This window comes from Pipra filicauda, unplaced genomic scaffold (genome assembly GCF_003945595.2).
Source record: "Pipra filicauda isolate LSUMZ 115617 unplaced genomic scaffold, ASM394559v2 scaffold13_size5146498_pilon, whole genome shotgun sequence".
NCBI lineage: Eukaryota > Metazoa > Chordata > Aves > Passeriformes > Pipridae > Pipra > Pipra filicauda.
This window is the reverse complement of record NW_024103874.1, coordinates 1157509-1177594: the sequence shown is the minus strand read 5'-3', so window position 1 is coordinate 1177594 and position 20086 is coordinate 1157509. Positions and strand designations below refer to the sequence as shown.

At 42.7% G+C, this 20086-nt stretch overlaps 1 protein-coding gene across 1 annotated transcript; it reads right to left on the bottom strand.

Moving 5' to 3' along the window:
* Positions 1–1562: 1562 nt before the first annotated feature.
* Positions 1563–5317, bottom strand: MC3R (melanocortin 3 receptor). Its single transcript, XM_027710700.2, has one exon. It carries the CDS (start codon positions 4881–4883, stop codon positions 3906–3908), a length of 978 nt encoding a protein of 325 aa, XP_027566501.1. The 5' UTR covers positions 4884–5317; the 3' UTR covers positions 1563–3905.
* Positions 5318–20086: the final 14769 nt, after the last annotated feature.

The following is a 20086-nucleotide window of genomic DNA, read 5'->3' as shown; positions in this document are numbered from 1 at the left end:
ACTGGATTCCTTCAAAATCTCCTTAATGGTTTAAGTACAGCCAAAAAACCCTGGTCCCAAACTAAGCTTCAACAAATAGAACCATCTTATTTCAGTGAAGAGGTAATGAAGCTATTTGTACTAATGGCCCTAATAATGACCTTGTTTGAAGGCAGCACTCTGTGCCTGGACTTTGTTATTTGTCCATTAAGACAAATGTTGTCAATTATAAAATATTTAGACACTTATTGATGGGAAAATTGCCTGTGTAGTGCTGAATTTAATGTGAAAGAAACAGAATGTGCTGTGTTGAGTTGACTTAGGAGGATTACTCATGCTCCTGTGAACTCAAATATTTGTCTTAAATATATGAGGATTTTCTAACAAGTCTTTGAGCAAATGCTAATCCTACTAATCCTATTAGTTCACAGTGATGCCTATGAATTGCCTAATTTTTTTGCAGACAAACTGAATCAATGAATCTGTATTAATGACACCTTTAGATGAAAAAAATATTTTCTCAGCCTACCATTTCTTAGATCATCTAGGGGGAAACTGCATATATCTTGTTCAGCCCAACACTGTTATCAAGGAAGAAATATTTCTTATTATGAACAGATTACATGTTGGTTTAATAGTAACAACTCTGGTAGTGGTCACATTTCACTGCAGTTCTGATCAGGGGCAGATTCTGAGATAGAAATGTTGCTCTGGTTACCAGCTCGGGTCAGGGGCTGCTCTCCTGTCCCTGCATGTGTTGTGATGTCTTTGTTCTGCTGTATGGACACACCTATAGGGGCACTGCTGGGAAATGATGCTGGTTTGGGCTCTGCCAGTGCTTCTGTATCTCTTGGATGAGTCCTGACTGCTGTCCCTGAGGACTGAGGGGATTTCCAGTTTCAAGATTCCTTTCTCATCCAAGTGTTAAGGTCTGTCCCTCCGATTGCAGGGATATTTCCTTAGGGTACAGTCCTGTTCTTCCCTCCACTTCCACGTTACACCTGGAGCTGTAGCTGTGAGTGTTCATTCAGTAACTCCTGTTGGGGGTTCAGTCCCATGGAACTGCCTCTTTCCCTTCCCAGGCTTGTGATGGATATCATCCTGGCTCTGTGCAGAACTCTGCACCATGGATTTCCAAAGTATGAGTTAGAGCTGAGAATCTGGAACTGGAGCTGGACAAACCCATCACCCATCTCTGTGGATAACCTGTGGGGAGGGTGGTGACAGAAAGGGTGAGAGATCTTTGGGGGATTTTATGGATTCTCTCCCCAACTTGTTTGCATGTGAGACTGAGAAATCTGGAGTGTTTGCTCACTTTTGTGTAGCTCTGTGGGCAGAGTTTAGAATTTAAGACCAGGTTGGATGGGGCTTTGAGGAACCTGGTCTAGTGGAAGGTGTCCCTCTCCGTCACAGGGGGGTGGAACTTCATGAGCTTTGAGGTCCCTTCCAACCCAAACCATTCCATGATTCTGTGAATTAAGAGGTTTTGCCCAGTGTTAGACTCTATTTCTAGTTTTGTGAGCCAGCCCACAGACTGGTTTGACATGATGTGGTGCTCTGATAGAAGCAAACATGGCTCTAAGTGATCTCTTCAGATTGTTTTATTCAGCACACGGATGTTTTGTTTAAAGGCAAAGCACAGTATGAATCGGTCTTGTTTAAATCGCTTTTAAAAGGAAATAAGTAGGACATCAGGTGCAATAAAAGCTAAATACACAATAACCTGAGCAGAATATCATGGCAAACCATGCTCCAGAGTATAAAGATACAGAACAATGACAACAGGTAGAGATTTTTTTACAAGTACAGTCTTTCCACACTAGGCCAGTTGTGTGGTTTCCTGTGCTGATTTCATCTTAATGTGTCACATCAGGTGTTGCAAAGTGTACAGGCTGAGCTAACAGAACAGATCTTGGTAGTGCTGAACTCTGTGAGGCACAGGTAAGGCTGAAAGCATTCTTTGCCAGTGGTTGGGATTTTCTCTAATTTTTGCCCAAAATTGGTGAAAATTTTCATTTGTGCCTGTTCTGTTCTGAAATTAGGTAATTGTTGGAACAGTGGGAGATTTGGGAGGGGGGATATCTGGAGGATGTGATTGTGGGAGGAAATAAGAACTCAGGGAATTTAGGGTGTAATCAGAGGGAAGGGAATTAGGGAACATGAGGTGGGTTAGTGCTGGTGGGCAGTGTGGGAAGAGCACAGGGAGAGATGGCTCTTGGCTCCTTGGCCATAGGATTGGGATGTTGGGTTGCTCCCTATGTAGGTTGTAGGATGCTGAGAATCAAACACAGGCCAGTATTTACAAAGTGTGAAATGTGACTCCTCACAGCAGCCAGAGCTGGATCTGGAGCCAGGGGCAGGAAAACACCTTCAGCCTGGAGGGTACCAGGACCAGTGTGAGTGCAGAACTGGAGGCAGAATAGGTGGGGAAGCTCTGGGCTGGATTAACTGTTCCTGACCTGACAGAGAGAGCCCCAGAAATAACTCTAATAATAATAACCGAGCAACTCCATTCAAATGAAATAGGAGGAGGAAATAAAAAAGATAGTCTTAAGTCAAATGAGATCTTTTAGATGTTTGAAAGCAATAGACAACCCTGAGGGGTTTGGGATGCTGCCTCTCCTAAAAGCAAGGTACCAGAAAGGTGCTAAATAGACTTTAGGATGGCTCAGAGTTTTCTTAGCCTGGCATTGCCTGCACTAGTGCCTGTACCTGTTGCACACAAACTGCATCAGCCTCTGCTCAGTTACAAAGTGCTGTTTGAAGGCCACTGACATGGTTTATTCCTACAAAAAGCAGAGGCACAGACTAAATTACTGCAGCTGAAGTTGAGTGCTTTACATGCCACTGACTTGCACACAGAGTTTGGAAATGATGGCAAAGAGCATGTTGCTTCCTTGTTCCCAGTGCAGGAGTGTCCATCCCCTGAGTTCAGGGGAAAGCTTAAGTAACAAGAGACTGACCCATGACATTAATTTCTCAATGAATAGAAGTTCTATCTGTTATAAACATCTTATTTTTTCAGGAACTGAACTTAGCCAGGTGGATATTTCTAATGACTCCATGCAGCTTTTACACAAAGCTAGATTCAAATTATTTTGCATTTTAGCTATTCCTGATTGTCAGATCTGTGGGTCTCATTAGTGATGGTTTATCAAAAGACGATTTCTGTGACTTTTTATGAACAGACCAAACACTACATTAATCAGTGCATTCCAGCTTAAAAAAATAATTCAATATTCAAGGATATAATACTCCTATATTACAATAAATAATGTAAAAGCCTTCATATGAGTCAATCTTATCAGGCAGCTGTTTAAATCACACTGTCACTGATACTGTGATTCCTTTTCATTTGACTGATCTCAGTGCAAGAGAAATGTTTACTTTCACCCCTCCAAAATTGTACTTGGGTTGCTTTAGAGCAAACAGCATAAATATCAGTCTGTTCTTTCATTAAAAGGTGGAGGCATAGGAGTAGGTGTGGAACAATGTTGTTACCTGTTGGGCTTTTGAATACCTTTCCACAGAGGTGACTAATCAAATCTTTTAGAAAACACTGACTTGGTGGTGATGACACAAAGATAAAGCAACAGGCACAAATGAATGGTAGAGAGAACATTTTTTCAGTCTCTAGAAGGTAGTATTCCCTTTCAGGATTTGTTTTTCCCAGTAAGTTTCTTAAGCTACTTTTAAGCCACTCTGGATTTCCTTCTGTTATAACTATTTAAAAAACTTCATATAATTCAGTTGAAACTGTTTCTCATTCTGAAAAGTATGAAACAAGGCATCATGTAGAAGGCATTTTTCTTTCCTGCACCCTTCCTTCAGGCACTGCATTAAAAGTGAGCTGCTGTGTATCTTGATAATACATACATATATATGCATACACCTATTGTGGGCATTTTCCACCCAAAGCCAGAGGTTTATAGCATGCACTGTCCCACACTCATGCCATAACAGCAACACACTATTTCTTTGAAAGTCTTTCTCATCTCCAGACTCCGGAAAGCATAAATGAGTGGGTCAATCACCGAGTTGCACATTATCAACACCAGGTAGGTGTTGAAGTGTGAGGTGTAGCAGATGCAGTATGGATTCATCGGGCACGAAATGATGAGGATGAGGTGGAGGAAGAAAGGTGCCCAGCAGACAATGAAGACACCCAGCAATATGGTGATGGTGACAGCTCCCTTCATGCAGGTCCTCTGGTAGGGCACCCCTTCCACGGGCAGGGCTGCGATTCGCTTCACGTGCAGGCGGGCGAACAGGAACATGTGGACATAGAGGGAGGCCATGAGGAAGAGCATGGTAAAGAACATGGTGATGAGACACACAATGACAGTTTTGCTCTCTGAGTAGGCAATGAATATGATGCCACAGATGATACAAGCGATCCAAATGACCACAATCAAGGTTAAAGCTTTCTTCACAGTCATGATGCTGTGGTAACGGAGAGCATAGAAAATAGTTATGTACCTGTCAATGGCTATAACCAAGAGGTTGCAAATTGAGGCTACCAAAGAAATACAAATCATTGAGTCAAAAACATTGTCCATATGCTGGATGAAGTGGTCATCAATGATCAAGTAGCCGTTGCTCAGGATTGCAATCATGACAGTCTCCAGGGCGTTTGACATGCTCACCAACATATCTGCCACAGCCAAGCTACAAAGGAAGAAATACATGGGAGAATGTAGGTTTCCATTCTTCAGCACTGCCAGAATGACAAGGATGTTTTCCAGGAGGCTGATGATCCCTAAAGTCAAGAAGACCTCTGCTTTTATGAAGACCTGCTCACAAAATCCATCGCCACTTCTGCTGTTCAGAGTGGAGTCGTTGAAGTCTTCGGTGACATTAAGCTGCACAGGCTGAAATGAAAATGCAGAGTGTGTGGTATTCATTGTCAGCAAAGGAGCTGAATTCACAACTGATTATGGACCTGATAGAGCACAGGTTAAAAAGAGAAAAAAAGGGAGAAAAAAGAAAGAAAAAGGAAAACAAGTCCTTCCAAGCTGCTGCTGTGCATATGGGGTGGAATCAAGCTGGACTTTTCTTTGGTCACTTTTACAAGTGGAAACACAAAAAAAATTATGCATTTACAGCGAGTTTTATGTCAGTCACACACTGCTTTTTCCTGTGTAAGAAAGTGAGCTTCAAGCCTCGCAGGCATCAAACAGTTTTCTCTGCAGGGAAAAATCGGCAGCAGCACATTGCTGGTTTTAGCTCTCCCGGTGATTAAAAGTAGGGAGTTTTCCCGTCTGCTGGGGCAGGTTTGTTGCCAGCATGTTCCAGCTCAGAGAAGTATCTGTTGCTATTTCAGTGGCAAGAATGGAAAAGAGAACTAAGGGATTTATACGTGCACGAAAGAAAAAACAACTCCTACTTCGTCCTCCGTGCAGAGCATTGGCCATTCCAGAGCGAGCACCTTTGTGACTGACAGCCACAAGCACCTGGTGCAGCATCCCCAGCACATCTGAAACCGTCTGACGCCCTCTGCAGGTACCGAACAGGAGGGATTGGCTTGAAAATTCCTCTGAAAAGCGGGATTTTCATCCAGCAAAACTTTATGCCTATTCTGGGCATCCGGGTCCTGCCCAGGGGAGGGATGGACCGTCCCTGCACCTTTGGGCACCTGCACTGGAAGACACATCTCTGATGGAGAAGTGAAACAAATTTCCCTGTGCCTTTCCTTTCTTTTCTCTTTCAAAAAAGAATTTTTCTCCCCAGCCACTTCTTTTGCTCACAGGATCCCACTGTGACTGGTCTTAACTGGGGTTGTACTGATTTAAACCTATGAAAGACCAGGGAGATTTTCATTTATCATTAAGTATAAAGTAGATTTTCCTTGCACTTTATTCATTCTACATCTCTCTGGTGAATTTTCTTAGTTTGTTTTTTTTTGATGGCACCTGCTGGTGTCTGAATACTTCACAACTCATGCTTTTGAGAAGTATTTTAAAGTCAAAGCCATACAATATCACTTATACGAATGTTTGAGGCTTCTCTCACAGCTCAAAAAGTCACAAATCTTTTCCAGTTTCCTTCCGAGCCCGCAGAATTACTATCATGCACCCGTAATTCAATAGAAAGACGCAACAAATCTCAAATTCAACCTCCACATGATCGTTTTACAAGGACAATATTCACTGCAGTAATTTTAAGTTGAATAAATGGCTGGGGACTTGCTCACCAATTTTACAGTTAACGTTTTAAAGACCTTAATTGGTCTCTCCCTAAATTCACAGTGGTGTATTTTAAAGCAGATATCTTAAAAATATCTTTAAACAAGTATAGCAGCAAGCTATCTCCCCCATGCCTCTGATACCATGGTAGGGAAAAGATATTCCATCTGTCCAAGTGTCTGGATTTAAGTCTTGAGCAGCTCTCTCCGTTTTGAGCTTCAGTTCCTGGTTTCCAGCTTTTTTGAGCTGATGGAGTACACTCAAGATAGTGATTTTTAGACATAATAACTATCACTGCCCTTGGAAATGTTGTTTTGCAGCTGAGCAGGAGCCCAGCAGGAGCAAGGCTGGGCAGGTGTCCCTCCCTGCCAGCTCTGTCCTCGTGTGCTCTCTTTTGAAGTGGCAGGTGGAGGCTGTGTCTTCCCAGGGCAAGCACAGGATCCAAAGGCTCCCATCCGTGCAGGAGAGCTCTCCCTGCAGGGATAACATCCTTCTGGGCTTGGCTCTGGACTACCTGCTGGTGGAGGGGCACTTAGGTTTGAGGCACCCACATACACACCAATTTACAGGAGTGCTTTGCCATTTACATTCCAGTCCTGTGCTGCCCACCTGGACAGCCTCAGCAACATCCTGTGATAGTCCTGTAAAGCTCCCCTCCAGAATGCTCCATCCCTTGATGCCACACTGTCTCAAAAGACTACTACAGATTTTCCCAGCTTCAGCTGAGAGCAGGAAGTCATTAAATGCGTTGCATCATAAATTTCTGAATATATCTGACAGCAGGAATCAAGCTACCATTTGCTCTGAGATGCAATTTGAAGTGGAAATTGAATGTTATATACCAAAGTGGATTAATGGCACTATCAGCTTTCCCATTAAATGCTAAAAATAGTGGGCTAGAGCCTCATGTATCTGATAGCAAGCTCAAACTGACTCTGAGATCTTTGCAAAAATGGGAAAAAGTTGCTTTTGCGCAAAAGACAGCAACGTGTGAGCCTTTATTTTCAAAAGGTGTAAGGGGATTTCTCTGCTCAGCATTGGAAAACCTACATGATCTGAGATGTCACAATATATTTTGCAACCTATATAAGAATTTGCTGCCCCTCAGCTGTCAGTTCCTGCCTCATTGCCAGAGACAGAGGTAGTGACTGTGACTATTGCAGTGCCAAGCAGGGTGGCAGTGGATTTGTGTCCTGGATATTGCTACACTGCATCTGAGGGGTGGCAAATCACTAAAATGCACTAAAATGATGTTACACATTCATGTCCTCCATCTCCCAGATAGTGAAAACCACTTGTCTTGGGCAGGGGAGCAGAGCTTTAGCAATTGCTGCAATCCAGAGCCTATTAAATGAAATGGTTTAGGTCCTAAACTTGGTTTAGGTCCTCCCTTCACCATGACCTGGTGAAGAGAAGATTGGAGAGTTAGGGATGTGAGATGTCTGTGTGTACTCCCCCAGTTTTGCCTTGTGTGTAGCCCCTTCCACCTCTTTTTCCAAGGCCTCCAGGGGAAAACCTGCAGCCTGGGATGTGCTCAGGGCTGTTGTCAGTGCAGATCCAGGATGGAACTCCTGCAGGTTGGGTGGGACCAGTCAAAGTTTTGAATCTCTGGGCTTTGCTGGATCATGGTGAGTCAGTAAGCTTGTGGTACTTCAGAATGTTTCCTTGCAACTCTGTTAATGTATGTGAAGTGCCATCTTCTATTTTAAATCAGTGACTAAAAGACCCTTCTCACCTCTTGTCTTGGGCTCAGCAGTCCCTGACTAATGTTCCTGTGCTTAGCCTTCTCTCCAAGTATTGTGAGAGTACATTTATTTGACACCAAGAGCAGGGTCCTATTTCAGCTGTGCTCTTGTTTATTCTCTGCACTCACAATACAAACCCGCTGTTGAAAATACCAATATAGCCTTTTAATCCCATGATGTGCTGAATGAGAGAAGTCCTTGGTCACTGTCCCTGTAGTTGCTATCAATTCTTTAACTTGGACGGTTCAACTGAAGAAAACACTCTTCTGTGCTTTTATAAACAATAATTTAAAACCCCACAAAAATAAAAATTTTTAGCAGCTTGAAGGCCAGACTGCAAAAATGAACAATGAATTTATTATGAAAATATGTCCCTGCCATGGGCAGGGACACCTTCCACTAGCCCAAGGTTGCTCCAAGCCCCATCCAACCTGACCTTGGACACTTCCAGGGATGGGGCAGCCACAGCTTCTCTGGGCAACCTGTGCCAGGGCCTCCCCACACTCACAGGGAACAATTTCTTCCCAATATCCTGTCTAACTTTACTCTCTGTCAGTGTGAAGCCATTCCCCCTTGTCCTGTCCCTCAGGCCTTTGTAAATAGTCTCTCTCCATCTTTCTTGTAGCTTCTTCAGGTCCTGGAAGGCCACAGTTAGGTCACCTCAGAGCTTCTCTATTCCAGGCTGATCAATCCCAATTCTCTCAGCCTTTCCTCACAGAAGAGCTGCTTGTTTGTTTTGGTGCCTCCTCTGGACTCACTCCAGCAGGATTTTTGCATCTCAGCCTGTTCATGTCTCAGCTTTGGCTGTGCCTGAGCCTGCCCAGGGTCTGCAAGGCAGCTGGACAGACACCCACAGGTACCTCACTACACTGTACCTGTGCCCAGATTTGACAATATTTAGTGGCCTTTTCCTTTTAGAGTGAGTTTAGAGCAAAGTGGATCTTCACTGTTCTGTGTTCTGGGCTACTGATTGGAGTTCTTGCCAGGAAAGTGCAAGATCTAATTTCCATTCCTTTTTTTTACCTGAAAAGATGAGACAGTTTATCTTTTCGTGTATCATCAGCACAAGCCTGGATTTGTCAGGGGTTTGCCCTGTACTTTCAGTGCTCTGTGAACCAGCAAACCATTTCTTTACAGCATCCTCTGATACACCCTTGCCATCGTATTTGCTTATCTGCCGAGGCCAGGGCTGTTCTTTGCTGAGGCTTCCAAACTTAAAATTATTATCTAGTCTGAGAATCTGGTACTGAAAGTTATGTGTGCTTCATATTGAGCAGATGGATCTTTAGAAAAATTATGAGAGCCCTTAAAAAATTGTCAGGACAACCCACCCCAAGCCCACATAGATGAAATGGGCTAAATGTGGAAATTATTGGGATGTCTCTTACTGAGGATGCTTTTGTTCATGTTCTTCCCTAAGGAAAAAAAAAGCTGTAAATAAGAGGATATCAGCGTAGTTTATGTCATATTGGCTGTGATGAAGGCAAAGATTTAGCTGTTTAAGCTACCAGCAGAAATGACCAGTTTTCCTTGGTGAAACCCTCTGTCATATTTTACAAAGCAGTTAATATTGTAAAGCTTCTTTTTTTTTTTGTGTTGTTATTATTTAGTTGTTTCTTCACTAGTGAAATTATTTAATCTTCAGGGAAAGGTAAAGTGAAAGTAACATTTACTGCTAAATGTGGATAATGGAGTATTTCTCAGAAAATTCCCTTGTGAGGTTGTTGAATGAAAAATCTCGTGTAATGCTTGACGTGAGATTAAGCTGATAATGGTAGATAAATGCATATCACTTTCCTTTATTTTCACTCTTTTCCCACAATAGTTTGTGGCAGACAAAAGTGGAAATTTTGAAGGAAATTAGAGCATGGTTGCTCCCATGTGGTTGCTCCCATGCAGCAGGTATTTAATACTCTCCTGTAGTTCCAAGTAGCCAAAATAGTGAGTGAAAAACTCTTGAAGACCTCTGATGTTTTATTCTTTAGAAAAAAGGACTTAAAAGATTGAATATTTAATCTTAGCAAAGCAAAGTGTGCTGGGTTTGAATTCTGTGCACATTTCAGGAGTGTTTTGGTTTGGAATATCTGTAAACATGTGCTTGAATTCATCATCTGGGCACTCCAGGATGGTTGCTTAACTCTCTGCTGACCCACAGAGTTATTCAGTGCTGAAGAGCTGCCTTAGTAGAGTTTAAGTTTTTGATAATAGAACACTTGACAAATGCAGTAAATGATATTTCTGATCTTCTTCACCTTTTAAATCATGAATTGCTTGAGTATTGACTTAGTTCAAGAAAAAAACCTGTTGACTATTTTTCACTGAAAACATGGAGGTATCACAAGTTATACTAAATAGCAGAAATGCAGTTTGGGATGTTTTAGAGATTCTAAAACTCCAAAAATCGTGGAAGTAGGAGCCTCACAAGAACCTGGCTTGTGATGAAACTGATGTAAACACTCAGGTGATTAAGTGCTGTCTACTAAAATGCTGTCTTTTCCTTCAATGTCTTATGGTAACAGAGTCACAGACTGCAGAATCACTTGCAATGTCAGGTATCAGGTGCAATATTGAAAAGATTTCAATGTTGTTCCTCCGAAAAATTGTGGTTCATATTTCTCACATAGCTAATGACATTACTTTATGATCTGAGACAAGATCTGACATCAGCTGAGGACAGTAGAAGTTACACATGTGTGTACCAGGTTTCTGGAAGAAATTTTCAAATTGGAAGAGTAAATCCTTGCCTGATACAACCAGCTGAATCCCAGCTGAAGCCAAGCACTAGGAGTTTGCATCATTTAAGATGTTACCCACCAAATTTTCCTTCACCCCTGGCTGGAGGAAAAAGCACCAGTGAGGAGGCAGCCTGGCAAACTTGGTGATGAGTGAGAAGGGGCACGTGATGATGATTGAAATGAGGGAGCTTTCAGATGAGTATTTCTATAATTTCAGCCAGTTAACAGGTTATTTTAAACAGACTCAACTTCTGGACATCATCTACGATTTTCCTTCTCATCCCTGGGTAAAAGGAGACAAAGCAGACCTGATTGCAAAACACTCACCAGCACCTGCAGGTGCTTTGTCATATTCAAGGGATTTTAAGTGCTTTAAACTAATAATACTCAGTATCAGTTTTGTTCTCTCCTTTACAGAGTGAAAGACAAGCAGACATGATTGAGCCAGCTGCCTTCTGTTACTCAGCTTCATCAATGCCAAAAAATCCCTGGAATATCTTCCTCATCTCCCTGGAAGCTCTTGTCTTTATAAATCTCATTGCCCTGTGGTACTGGGGCTGAGCAGGGGGTGCATTTGGCCTTTTAAAAGCCTGATGCTGCTGACTGACCTCACTCCTGGCACTACAGAGAATTGTAAGACTTTGGAGACTGGCAAGCTTTCAAGATGATTTTCCTGAGCTGTCAGATGCTGTGGGTGGATGGATATTGGGACAAATTGTTCTGCTGATGCTTAGAGTGTCTCAATTTGTTGCTGTACTTGCAGTCCAGTGTTGCTTTCTCCCAGAGAAGTCATACAAGAGGGATGGAAAAAAAAATCCCACAAACAGAAAATTGATGAAGGTTTTTTCTCCCTGATGCTGCCACTTCTCACCTGACAGAGATGGATTGTTTGCAGTGCCAGTCACCAACCACTCCCAGACCAGAGAAGGGTAATGGGTCCAGAGAGTAAATCATATGAGGAGAGGCTGAGGGAGCTGGGGGGCTCAGCCTCGAGAAATGGAAGCTCAGGGGGGACTTTCTCTCTCTCCCCAACTCCCTGACAGGAGGGGGGAGCCTGAGGGGGTGGGGCTCTGCTCCCAAGGAAGGAGGTACAGGACAAGAGGAAACAGCCTCAAGCTGTGCCAGGGGAGGTTCAGGTTGGACATCAGGAGGAATTTCTTCATGGAAAGGGTGGTCAGGCATTGGAAGGGGCTGCCCAGAGAGGTGGTGGAATTCCCATTCTTGGAGGTGTCCAGGGAATGACTGGATGTGGCACTCAGTGCTCTGGGCTGGGTGACAAGGTGGGGATCAGTCAAAATTTGGACTCCATGACCTTGGGGTCATTTTCCAACCTTAATGATTCTGTGAGATTGTGAAGTACTTGGTTGTCAGCCGCGTTTCAGTGTATGGGATTTTCCTGAAATAGGTGGGAAAGGCTGCGGGATGGGTGATTTTCTCTTTCTGGCTACAGAAGAGCTCTCCCAGCTGCTTTTTCCAAAATAGTGACAGAAGCTGTCAGGACTTATCCTTTAATTTTAATTACCAGTTAGGTCTAACTTCTGCCTTTCTTTTTTTGTTCAAGGATTTTCTGTTCTACTCCTTTTCTGTTTGGAAGATACCATTCTACAGTTAAAAAAAAAAATTCAACTCCACTGCTTTTATCTGCATTTCTTTTGCAAATAACTTCCAGAACAGAGCAAGGCAATCTTTACTTGTTATGGTTTGGGGATAACTGGGAATAACAAACAACTCTCTTAAACAAATCATACATGCACAGCCATACTGCTGCCCTTCAAAATGTTGCCCTTCAACAGTAAGATGGGACTTTAACGCTCTTCAGGGTTAGAGAGGTTTCAGAGGTTTTCTAGACTCTGAAATTTGAAATATGAGCCCGTTGTTTTGAGTAATGTCAAATCACAGAGTGTTAATAGGGAATATTTTCTGTCAGAAACAGAATCTTTTTGATTTGGAAAGCAAAATAGATTTGGGAAGCAAATGTGATTCATGTAACATTGTGTCCATTTATTACAGAAAACAGAAGAGACAACTAGTTATTCATACAATTTCTTCTTCCTCCTTATTATTTTTTTTTTCAGTTCAAGTACACAAGGCTATTTACATATCTTTATATTTAATAGTAATCTCTAGTTAGGTGTTTCTGAATAGCATATTTTCCTATTCAACACAAGAGAACAAGGGGATATTTTAGGTTTTGTTTGTACTGAACACTGTCTTGACCAGAAAAGTCATTGTGATGAAAAGGTTCCCCTGTCACTCATCTTGAACAACTTCTGATGGCAGAAATAAGAAAATTGCAGCTGAATTCACCAAGGCCACTTTTGTGGCTGCTTAGAAACTTCCTAAAATGTTTTTTCTCCTTGCTCTTCTAGGCCAGATGCCAGAACCTTAAACCACCCAAGCCTGACCTCAGGACCTCTCTCATTCATAGAAGCATTTTGTGTCACTGCTTCACTAACTTTTGCAGAGTGAACCTTCAAACCCCTCCTGGCTTCCCCTGAATTTGGTTTTTCTGAACCTGTGCTTTATTATTCCCTTTGTTTTCCGGACTGGTTGTTACTTATTAATTTATATATATATGTATACATAGTAAGGGTGTCTAAATACAATACATAGGGATAATATTACAAAGGGTTTTCTTTATGTGAGCCAATGCTGCCTTTCCTCCTCCAAGCCATGCCAGCTGGTGTGGAAGGTCTGGAGAGACTCTCTGCTGACAGGGTGTCTGGAGATCTGTCACTGCTGTAAATTTACTCCCTGCCTAGTGGGTTATTGTTCCTTCACTGGTTAATTAAATGTCAGGGCACAAAATACTGTTTTTACCATTTCACAATGGAGATCTGAGATTTGATGCTTTATTCCTATATCTCAATTACAAGATACCTTTTTTCCCCTCAAATATAGTACTCCTTTCCCTCTGACTCCATGGAAAGCAGAGCAGGAAGCTCATTGTCTGGGAGTCTGAGCATCCTGTGTTCTCCTCTGTAGCTGGGCAGGTATTTTCCTTGTAATCTCTTCCTTCAATATCCCCATGAAGTGGGAAGTGATAACTGAACACAACCAAGCCCTGCAGATGTCCCTCTGCTCTCTCCATAGCTTAGCAAATAGCCTGATGATGACTAACTCACTGACACCAAGCCTGGAATTTTAAAAAAGCTCTTAGTAACAACCTGCCACTGGCTAACATTGGGGGCTTAGGTTTCCTAATAGCAGCTATGGCTGATAACACAGAAGAGAGTGCAGCTGAGTGCTCCCTACATTGTAAAACAGGGGATAATGATGAATAACTCCTGAAGGGAAAATCACCAGGGCTTGATTTAACCCATTTCAGTGTTTTGTTGCTGCTGTTGCCCAGGGCTGTGCCCTCAGGCCTCTTCTCTTGGGGATGCTCTTCCAGAGACTGTGCCAAAAGGGGCTGCTCAAAGGCAAGTTTTATTTCCACGAATTTCCTCATTTGAACACCAATTTTGTCAATCATTTTTAAAGCCAGCACCTAGGGAGCTGGGCTGTGTTCTCAGTGTTGTGATGTGTCATAGCCCCCACTTCAGAAATGATGGCCTTTCAAACGTGTTTGTTCAAGTTTTGGCGACTCGCTGCCTTGGTCGAGCCTTAAATTACACCACTGAGTGCATAAAGGGTGAGGATTTTGGTGACTACTTGGTCACTGTTTGCAACATTCCTGACTAAAGCCTGGGCAGAGATGAACATCTGCAAGTGTAGCTTCAGCCAGCAACATCCCTGACCTGAGACACAGAGATAATGCCTTTAGCATTATTCTGACCCTGGCACTTGCAACCCAAGATGGAAAATGCAGGAGGGGACTGTACTAGAGCTGTCCCAGTCTGGGATGCCATGATCAGAATGAAAAGGGGGAAGGTGAGGAGGCAGCTCTAATCTATCATCCTTTTTAATATTAGCTTTTGTCAAAACCAAAATATCTGTTTTGATTGATGAAAGGTTCAAAGTTTCAAAAGGAGGTTGTGGGATGAGAGGCATCCTTTGGTCACAGAGCTCTTTCCAGGATGCAAAGGCCATCCTGGACTGCAGAGGAACCTGATTCCTCTGACTCCCCTGTGCCTCATTAAAGGATGCTGCAGCTGTGCTTCACAGCTTTCGGAAGGGTGATCCGACTTACCCTCAGAGCCCTCAGCGTTGCTTTAGCTCTCTCTTTGATTCCACAGCCAATTTCTTGCTATTTAGAAGCTTTCAGCACTCGCTGCTTGCCCCTGCTGAGCCCCAGCCATTCCCAGGAGCTGGGGGACACCCCGGGCACAGTCACTGAAGCGTTTGTCATATTCTCTCTCATCCCATTTAAACCCTTGTATATGGCTCTTCGATTTTATACTGCTTTGATGGTGCACTTTTTAATAGCCTGAAGTTCAGGTAGTGTCTGGTGCCATCTTGTGTCACAGAGCTGTCACTTTTTACCTTGGAATAGTGTGGTTTTAACATATCTTAGCTTTCATGTGTGTCACTGTATGCAACACCAGATTAACAGGGGGACACCACCAGATATATTCATAGGACGAGACTTTTGCATGAAATATCTTTTAAGCAGTTGAAAAAATAAGTTAAAATATGAATTGGGGTAGTGTCACCAGCTTGAGCAAAGCTTTCTTGACTCTAAGGCACAGGCTGTAGGGGAAGCAGGAGTGATCTGTGCTACCTAAAGGCCATTGAGCTTCAGTTAAATCTGAGAGGAACTTTTCACTGCTTGGGTTTGTTACTTCATCATAATTTTACGAAGTTTTCCTTGTCAGGGTTGGCTCACCCCTTTCAGGTAAGTGATTTTACCTCTGTGCTGCCAGGATGGATGGGGGTTGGAGCAACCTGATCTGGTGGAAGGTGTCCCTGCCCACAGCAGGGGGTTGGAACAAGATGGTCTTTAAGATCTCTCCCAACCCAGGCCACTCTATGATTCCATGATTTCCTTTATTATTGTTTGTTGCACACAGTAGGAAGTTAAAGGAAATTGTTCACATAGATGAAGAATTGTTACTTTTAGAAACATGTGGGTTGTTGCTTTTCTCTCCTTGATGGTGACAATGAACCACTGTCAAAGGCAGAAAACTGCTGGAAACATTTTGTTGTTCAAAATTCAGCAACTAAGTAGTTTGTGCATCACCAATTCACAGAGGAACAACTAACAGCTCACTGCTAATGACAGATTTCCTTTATTTATGTATCAAGCTGCCACTGTGCTTTGCAGCTGTATTGTACAAAAAAAGTGAAGAATGAGAAAAGAATATTTGCTTTTATAAAAGAAGCCAAAAAATTACACCTCCATCAACTAGGCATCGTGTACCAACTTCTTCATTTTAATGAGTAGATATATTATCTCTGTCTCCTAGTTTCTACTCTATTTTTTCCTTTTCTGAATTCTCCCACTATTTACCAAAATGGACACATTGAATGGATTAAAAAATTAACTCATATTGCCTGAAAAATTTTGAAACCCACATTTTATGGGAAAATATTTGTTTTATGATATTTCTGGTGAAACATATGGAAAATTTAAGTTTGCCACATGTCCAGCCAGCCTGGCTCACATGGGCTTCCACTGCACAGCTCCAGTGCCTCCTTTCCCTGGGTATCTGAGTGTCCAGCTGGGTTGGACACTCTGCCACTGTCCTGTCCAAGCCACCTCATCCCTCCCAGTTCCCTCCTGTCTTCCTCGGGCTTTATTTCTTAGTCACAGCTATAAACTAAATAATAAAAATAAAGTGAAATTGAGAATTGAGGTGAAATTCTCCCTCTTGACCCTGCCAGGAAAGACTGGACCAGGTTTTGGACAGGAGCCTGATTTCAATAGGAATAACTGAACACAAACTGTTCGTTTTTTGTATTGAAATGTATTATTTCTGCTTCCAGTTTAAGAAAAAAATTTGTAGAGACATAGAACAAGCTAAGTTGGGTGGAGCTGTGTACCTTGGGAAAGATTAATGGGTGAGAATACTGCAAAAACGGGCAGAATTTGTGAGAGGATTGTGTGCTGAGCATCACTAGATGTCACCCTCGACCTGAATTTAGTTTCACAGACTCATTTGCTTGTCAGAAATTTTAATTTTAAATTACTCATCTTCTATTCACTACCCCCACCATTTTTTTCCCCTTGCACTTAATGCACAGGGGACCTCCCAGTTCAGTGGAGCATAAACTGTTGTGCATCGATATTTTTCTTGCTGAAAACCAGAATCAAAATTAGGTCAAATAGAAATACTAGAATTTGCAGTACCATCAATTTCTGTGCTAGATAATCCCTGAGGAAACAGCAAAACCAAAACACCCTGGCAGGGTTTCCTTCCAACATGTTTGGCTGGTTTTCCAGTTCCGTTCAGATCTGGTTGCCACAGTTACCCACCCTGTGAAATGAAGAGGAGGGTGTCCATTTCAGCCCAAAAGGTCTTCTTTGCTTCAAAATACTGGACTTTTGCTTATGTTACCAAGCACAGGTGATTTTTAGGTAATAATCTTTAGTAATCTTTTTTGAGTTGCTAGGGGTTTCTATTTTTTTACTTCTTGGCTTCTGCATTGAGCCAAACTTCAGTGAACTCAAAGAACACTGCAAGGGCTCTATTCATCCTGAAAACCTAAATAATCCCTGTCATATAGCCCCAAATATCTCTGTCTCTTTAAAAATAAAGACAATTATCCCTTAGAGGTGTGAGAAGGACCAGGCTCCCCACTCCTCCCTCATCCCTTGTCCTATCAGTGATTCCCAGCTCTGTTTCTTGGCATCACTGACTTCAGAGGGGGCACAGAGGAGCTGAAGGTGTCTCAGCTGTGATCTGGAGCTCCCTGGCAGGGCAGCTCATGTGGTAAATGAAGGGTGTCAGGCCCCCAGGATTGCCAAACTGGTTGCTTTAAAATAGCAACTAAAATAAAATTACTGAGAGCTCCTAAACCATGAAACTTCCATGGCAGGAGGAATAAGCTCACGGGAGGAAGGAAGGAAGGAAGGATGGATGGAGTTGCAGACAGACAGATGGAAGAAGGCCAGTGCTTAGCCAGCTAATAACCATAAAGATTTAATGTAAAGAGCAAACCCAACATCCTACAGGTGAGTTACCTCTCTGCTGGTCTCCTGTGCACCAGAAGTTTCTCAGCCTGATGTCTCTTGTCCCTGTGAGATCCAGGCTGAGCTGAAGGGATTGTTGCAGTTCAAGGCACAGCCTCTCATTTGGCCACTGAGCAGCACATGTAAGTCCTTTCTCACACCAACCCTTAATGTGAGGATGTTTATTATCCAGTATCTCAGTCAGTTCCTTGATTTACCTGGTCTAAGGAGTGATACAATTGCAGTATGCTTCCTTTGGAGTGGATGCTCTGCCCCTTCTGGTCCTTTCAGCCTTTTCTTCCTCTTTGTTAGAAAAACAAACTGTTTTCTGTTTATTGCTCATCTATTCTCCCCCAGTTTTTTTTTCCTGATTTACCCCCAGCATGTCTCCCCTCATTCCTTTCTGCTGACCAGCACCCTTGGTGTGCTGGTGGTACAAAGTCAACCCCCCCTTCATGTGATGGAGTCACGAGGAGCTCTGCCTTCCTCTGTTTTTCAGCACCATTCCACAGAAAAAAGAAAGAACCCTTTTATAAAACAGGTTTTAGGCAGTAATTTTCAGGTGAAACAAGTTTTCAGTGAAAGGCTTTGTTTTATCAGCTCTAAATACTTTCTGAGAGTGTTCCAGCCCTGCTGGAACATTCATGCTTGAATGAGAGGCAAAAATGTTTCTATGAAGTTAATGCTTTATTTATTTATTTAAACAATAATTTCATTCAACTCTCATTTTTTAACTTAAAATAACTTATTTCACGATGTCCTTTTCTTTTGTATGAAAATATTTAGGAGAATTCTTTTAATAAATTGAAAGAGACATAAACATTCATTTTTACTTTTGCCCATTAAACGCATATTTAGGTTGATTAAAATCATACTGGCCATAGGAAGTTTTTTTTTTTAGTTTAACTTCCACAAAAAGCACCAGACAATGAGTTTGCACAGGGTTGGCCACAATATGCTATTGGAAAACTGCTGGGGATTTAGCATTTCAGAAAACAGGTAGGGAAGTCCCTAATTTCTGGCATGTGAAGTCACTCCCAGGGCTGAGATAAAAGGAAGCAGAAGGCTGGCACAGAGGTTCACACCTCGTGGCTGGAAGGAAGTTTGGAAAAAGGTGTTTCAGAATTTCTGTTAGTAAATCTGAGACAAGTCAGTCTTTTTAGCCTAAAACCCAGGAGGCTGAGATAATAGGGATTGTTCAGCCTGGAGAAGAGAAGCTTTGGGATGACCTAATTGTGGCTTTCCAGTGCCTGAAGGAGCTACAAGACAGATAGAGAGATATTATTTACAAGGGCCTGGAGAGACAGGACAAGGGGGAATGGCTTCAAACTGACAGAGAGTAGGGTTAGATGGCACATTGGGAAGGAATTGTTCCCTGTGAGGGTGGTGAGGCCCTGGCACAGGTTGCCCAGAGAAGCTGTGGCTGCCCCATCCCTGGAAGTGTCCAAGACCAGGTTGGACGGGGCTTGGAGCAACCTGGGCTAGTGGAAGGTGTCCCTGCCCATGGCAGGGGGTGGAATGAGGTAGCTGGAATGAGAGGTCCCTTCCAACCCATTCTGTGATTCTATGAAAGCAGGTCAGGAGGACCCAGGTGGGAGTGGGACCAGCCTGGGGGGTCGTGGCCGGTCAGTGATGGGCAGCAGCAGCTTCAGGTGGGTCGTGACAAGGTAAGGCACGGGCAAAAGGCCCTTGGCAGCAAACACACCTTGTACAAGTACTAAAGAAGTCCTACAAAGTCATGTCTGACACCAGCTTCATTCCCTATGGTCAGAGTTCATGTTTTTCTGAAGTGAAACGTGCACTGCTGGTACAACACATTTGCCTCATACATTGGTCAGACAATGCACAAAGTGCTCTTGTTCTTCCACAGTTATTCCAAAACTCTTTCCCCCATAATTTGCATCTTCATGATGTGGTTTATCGAGGAGAGTATTTTATTTCAGTTTATTCCAGCAGTGAATTTTCCCACGTGTTTGTTGCAGCACATGAGTCTGGCATATGTTTGGATCGATAAACTGAGAGGAAAAAAAGAAAATTACACCCGAGCCTTTATTAAAGGGAGGTGTAATTAACGACTTCAGATTAATTGAAAATGTTTTTTCTAAGAGTAGCAATTGAGCTGTATCCTGATTAACTGCTTTCTCTCAGGCTTTGTAACCTTGCAGAACGTGCTGTTCAGCAGGCAGTGGAGGGGAAAAGGCCATCTGATATCTCCGCAGAACCTTTATAAAAGACCTGTCATTTTCCCATTCTGAAATGTTCTGTGCTGCTATAATCACATTATAAAAAGGAGTTCCTTGGGATTGTTTAATTTAAAAAGAAAATCATAGTTCCTCAAGGGCTGAGGACTCTAAGGAGGAATAGGCTGGTACTAGAAATTTGATTCTG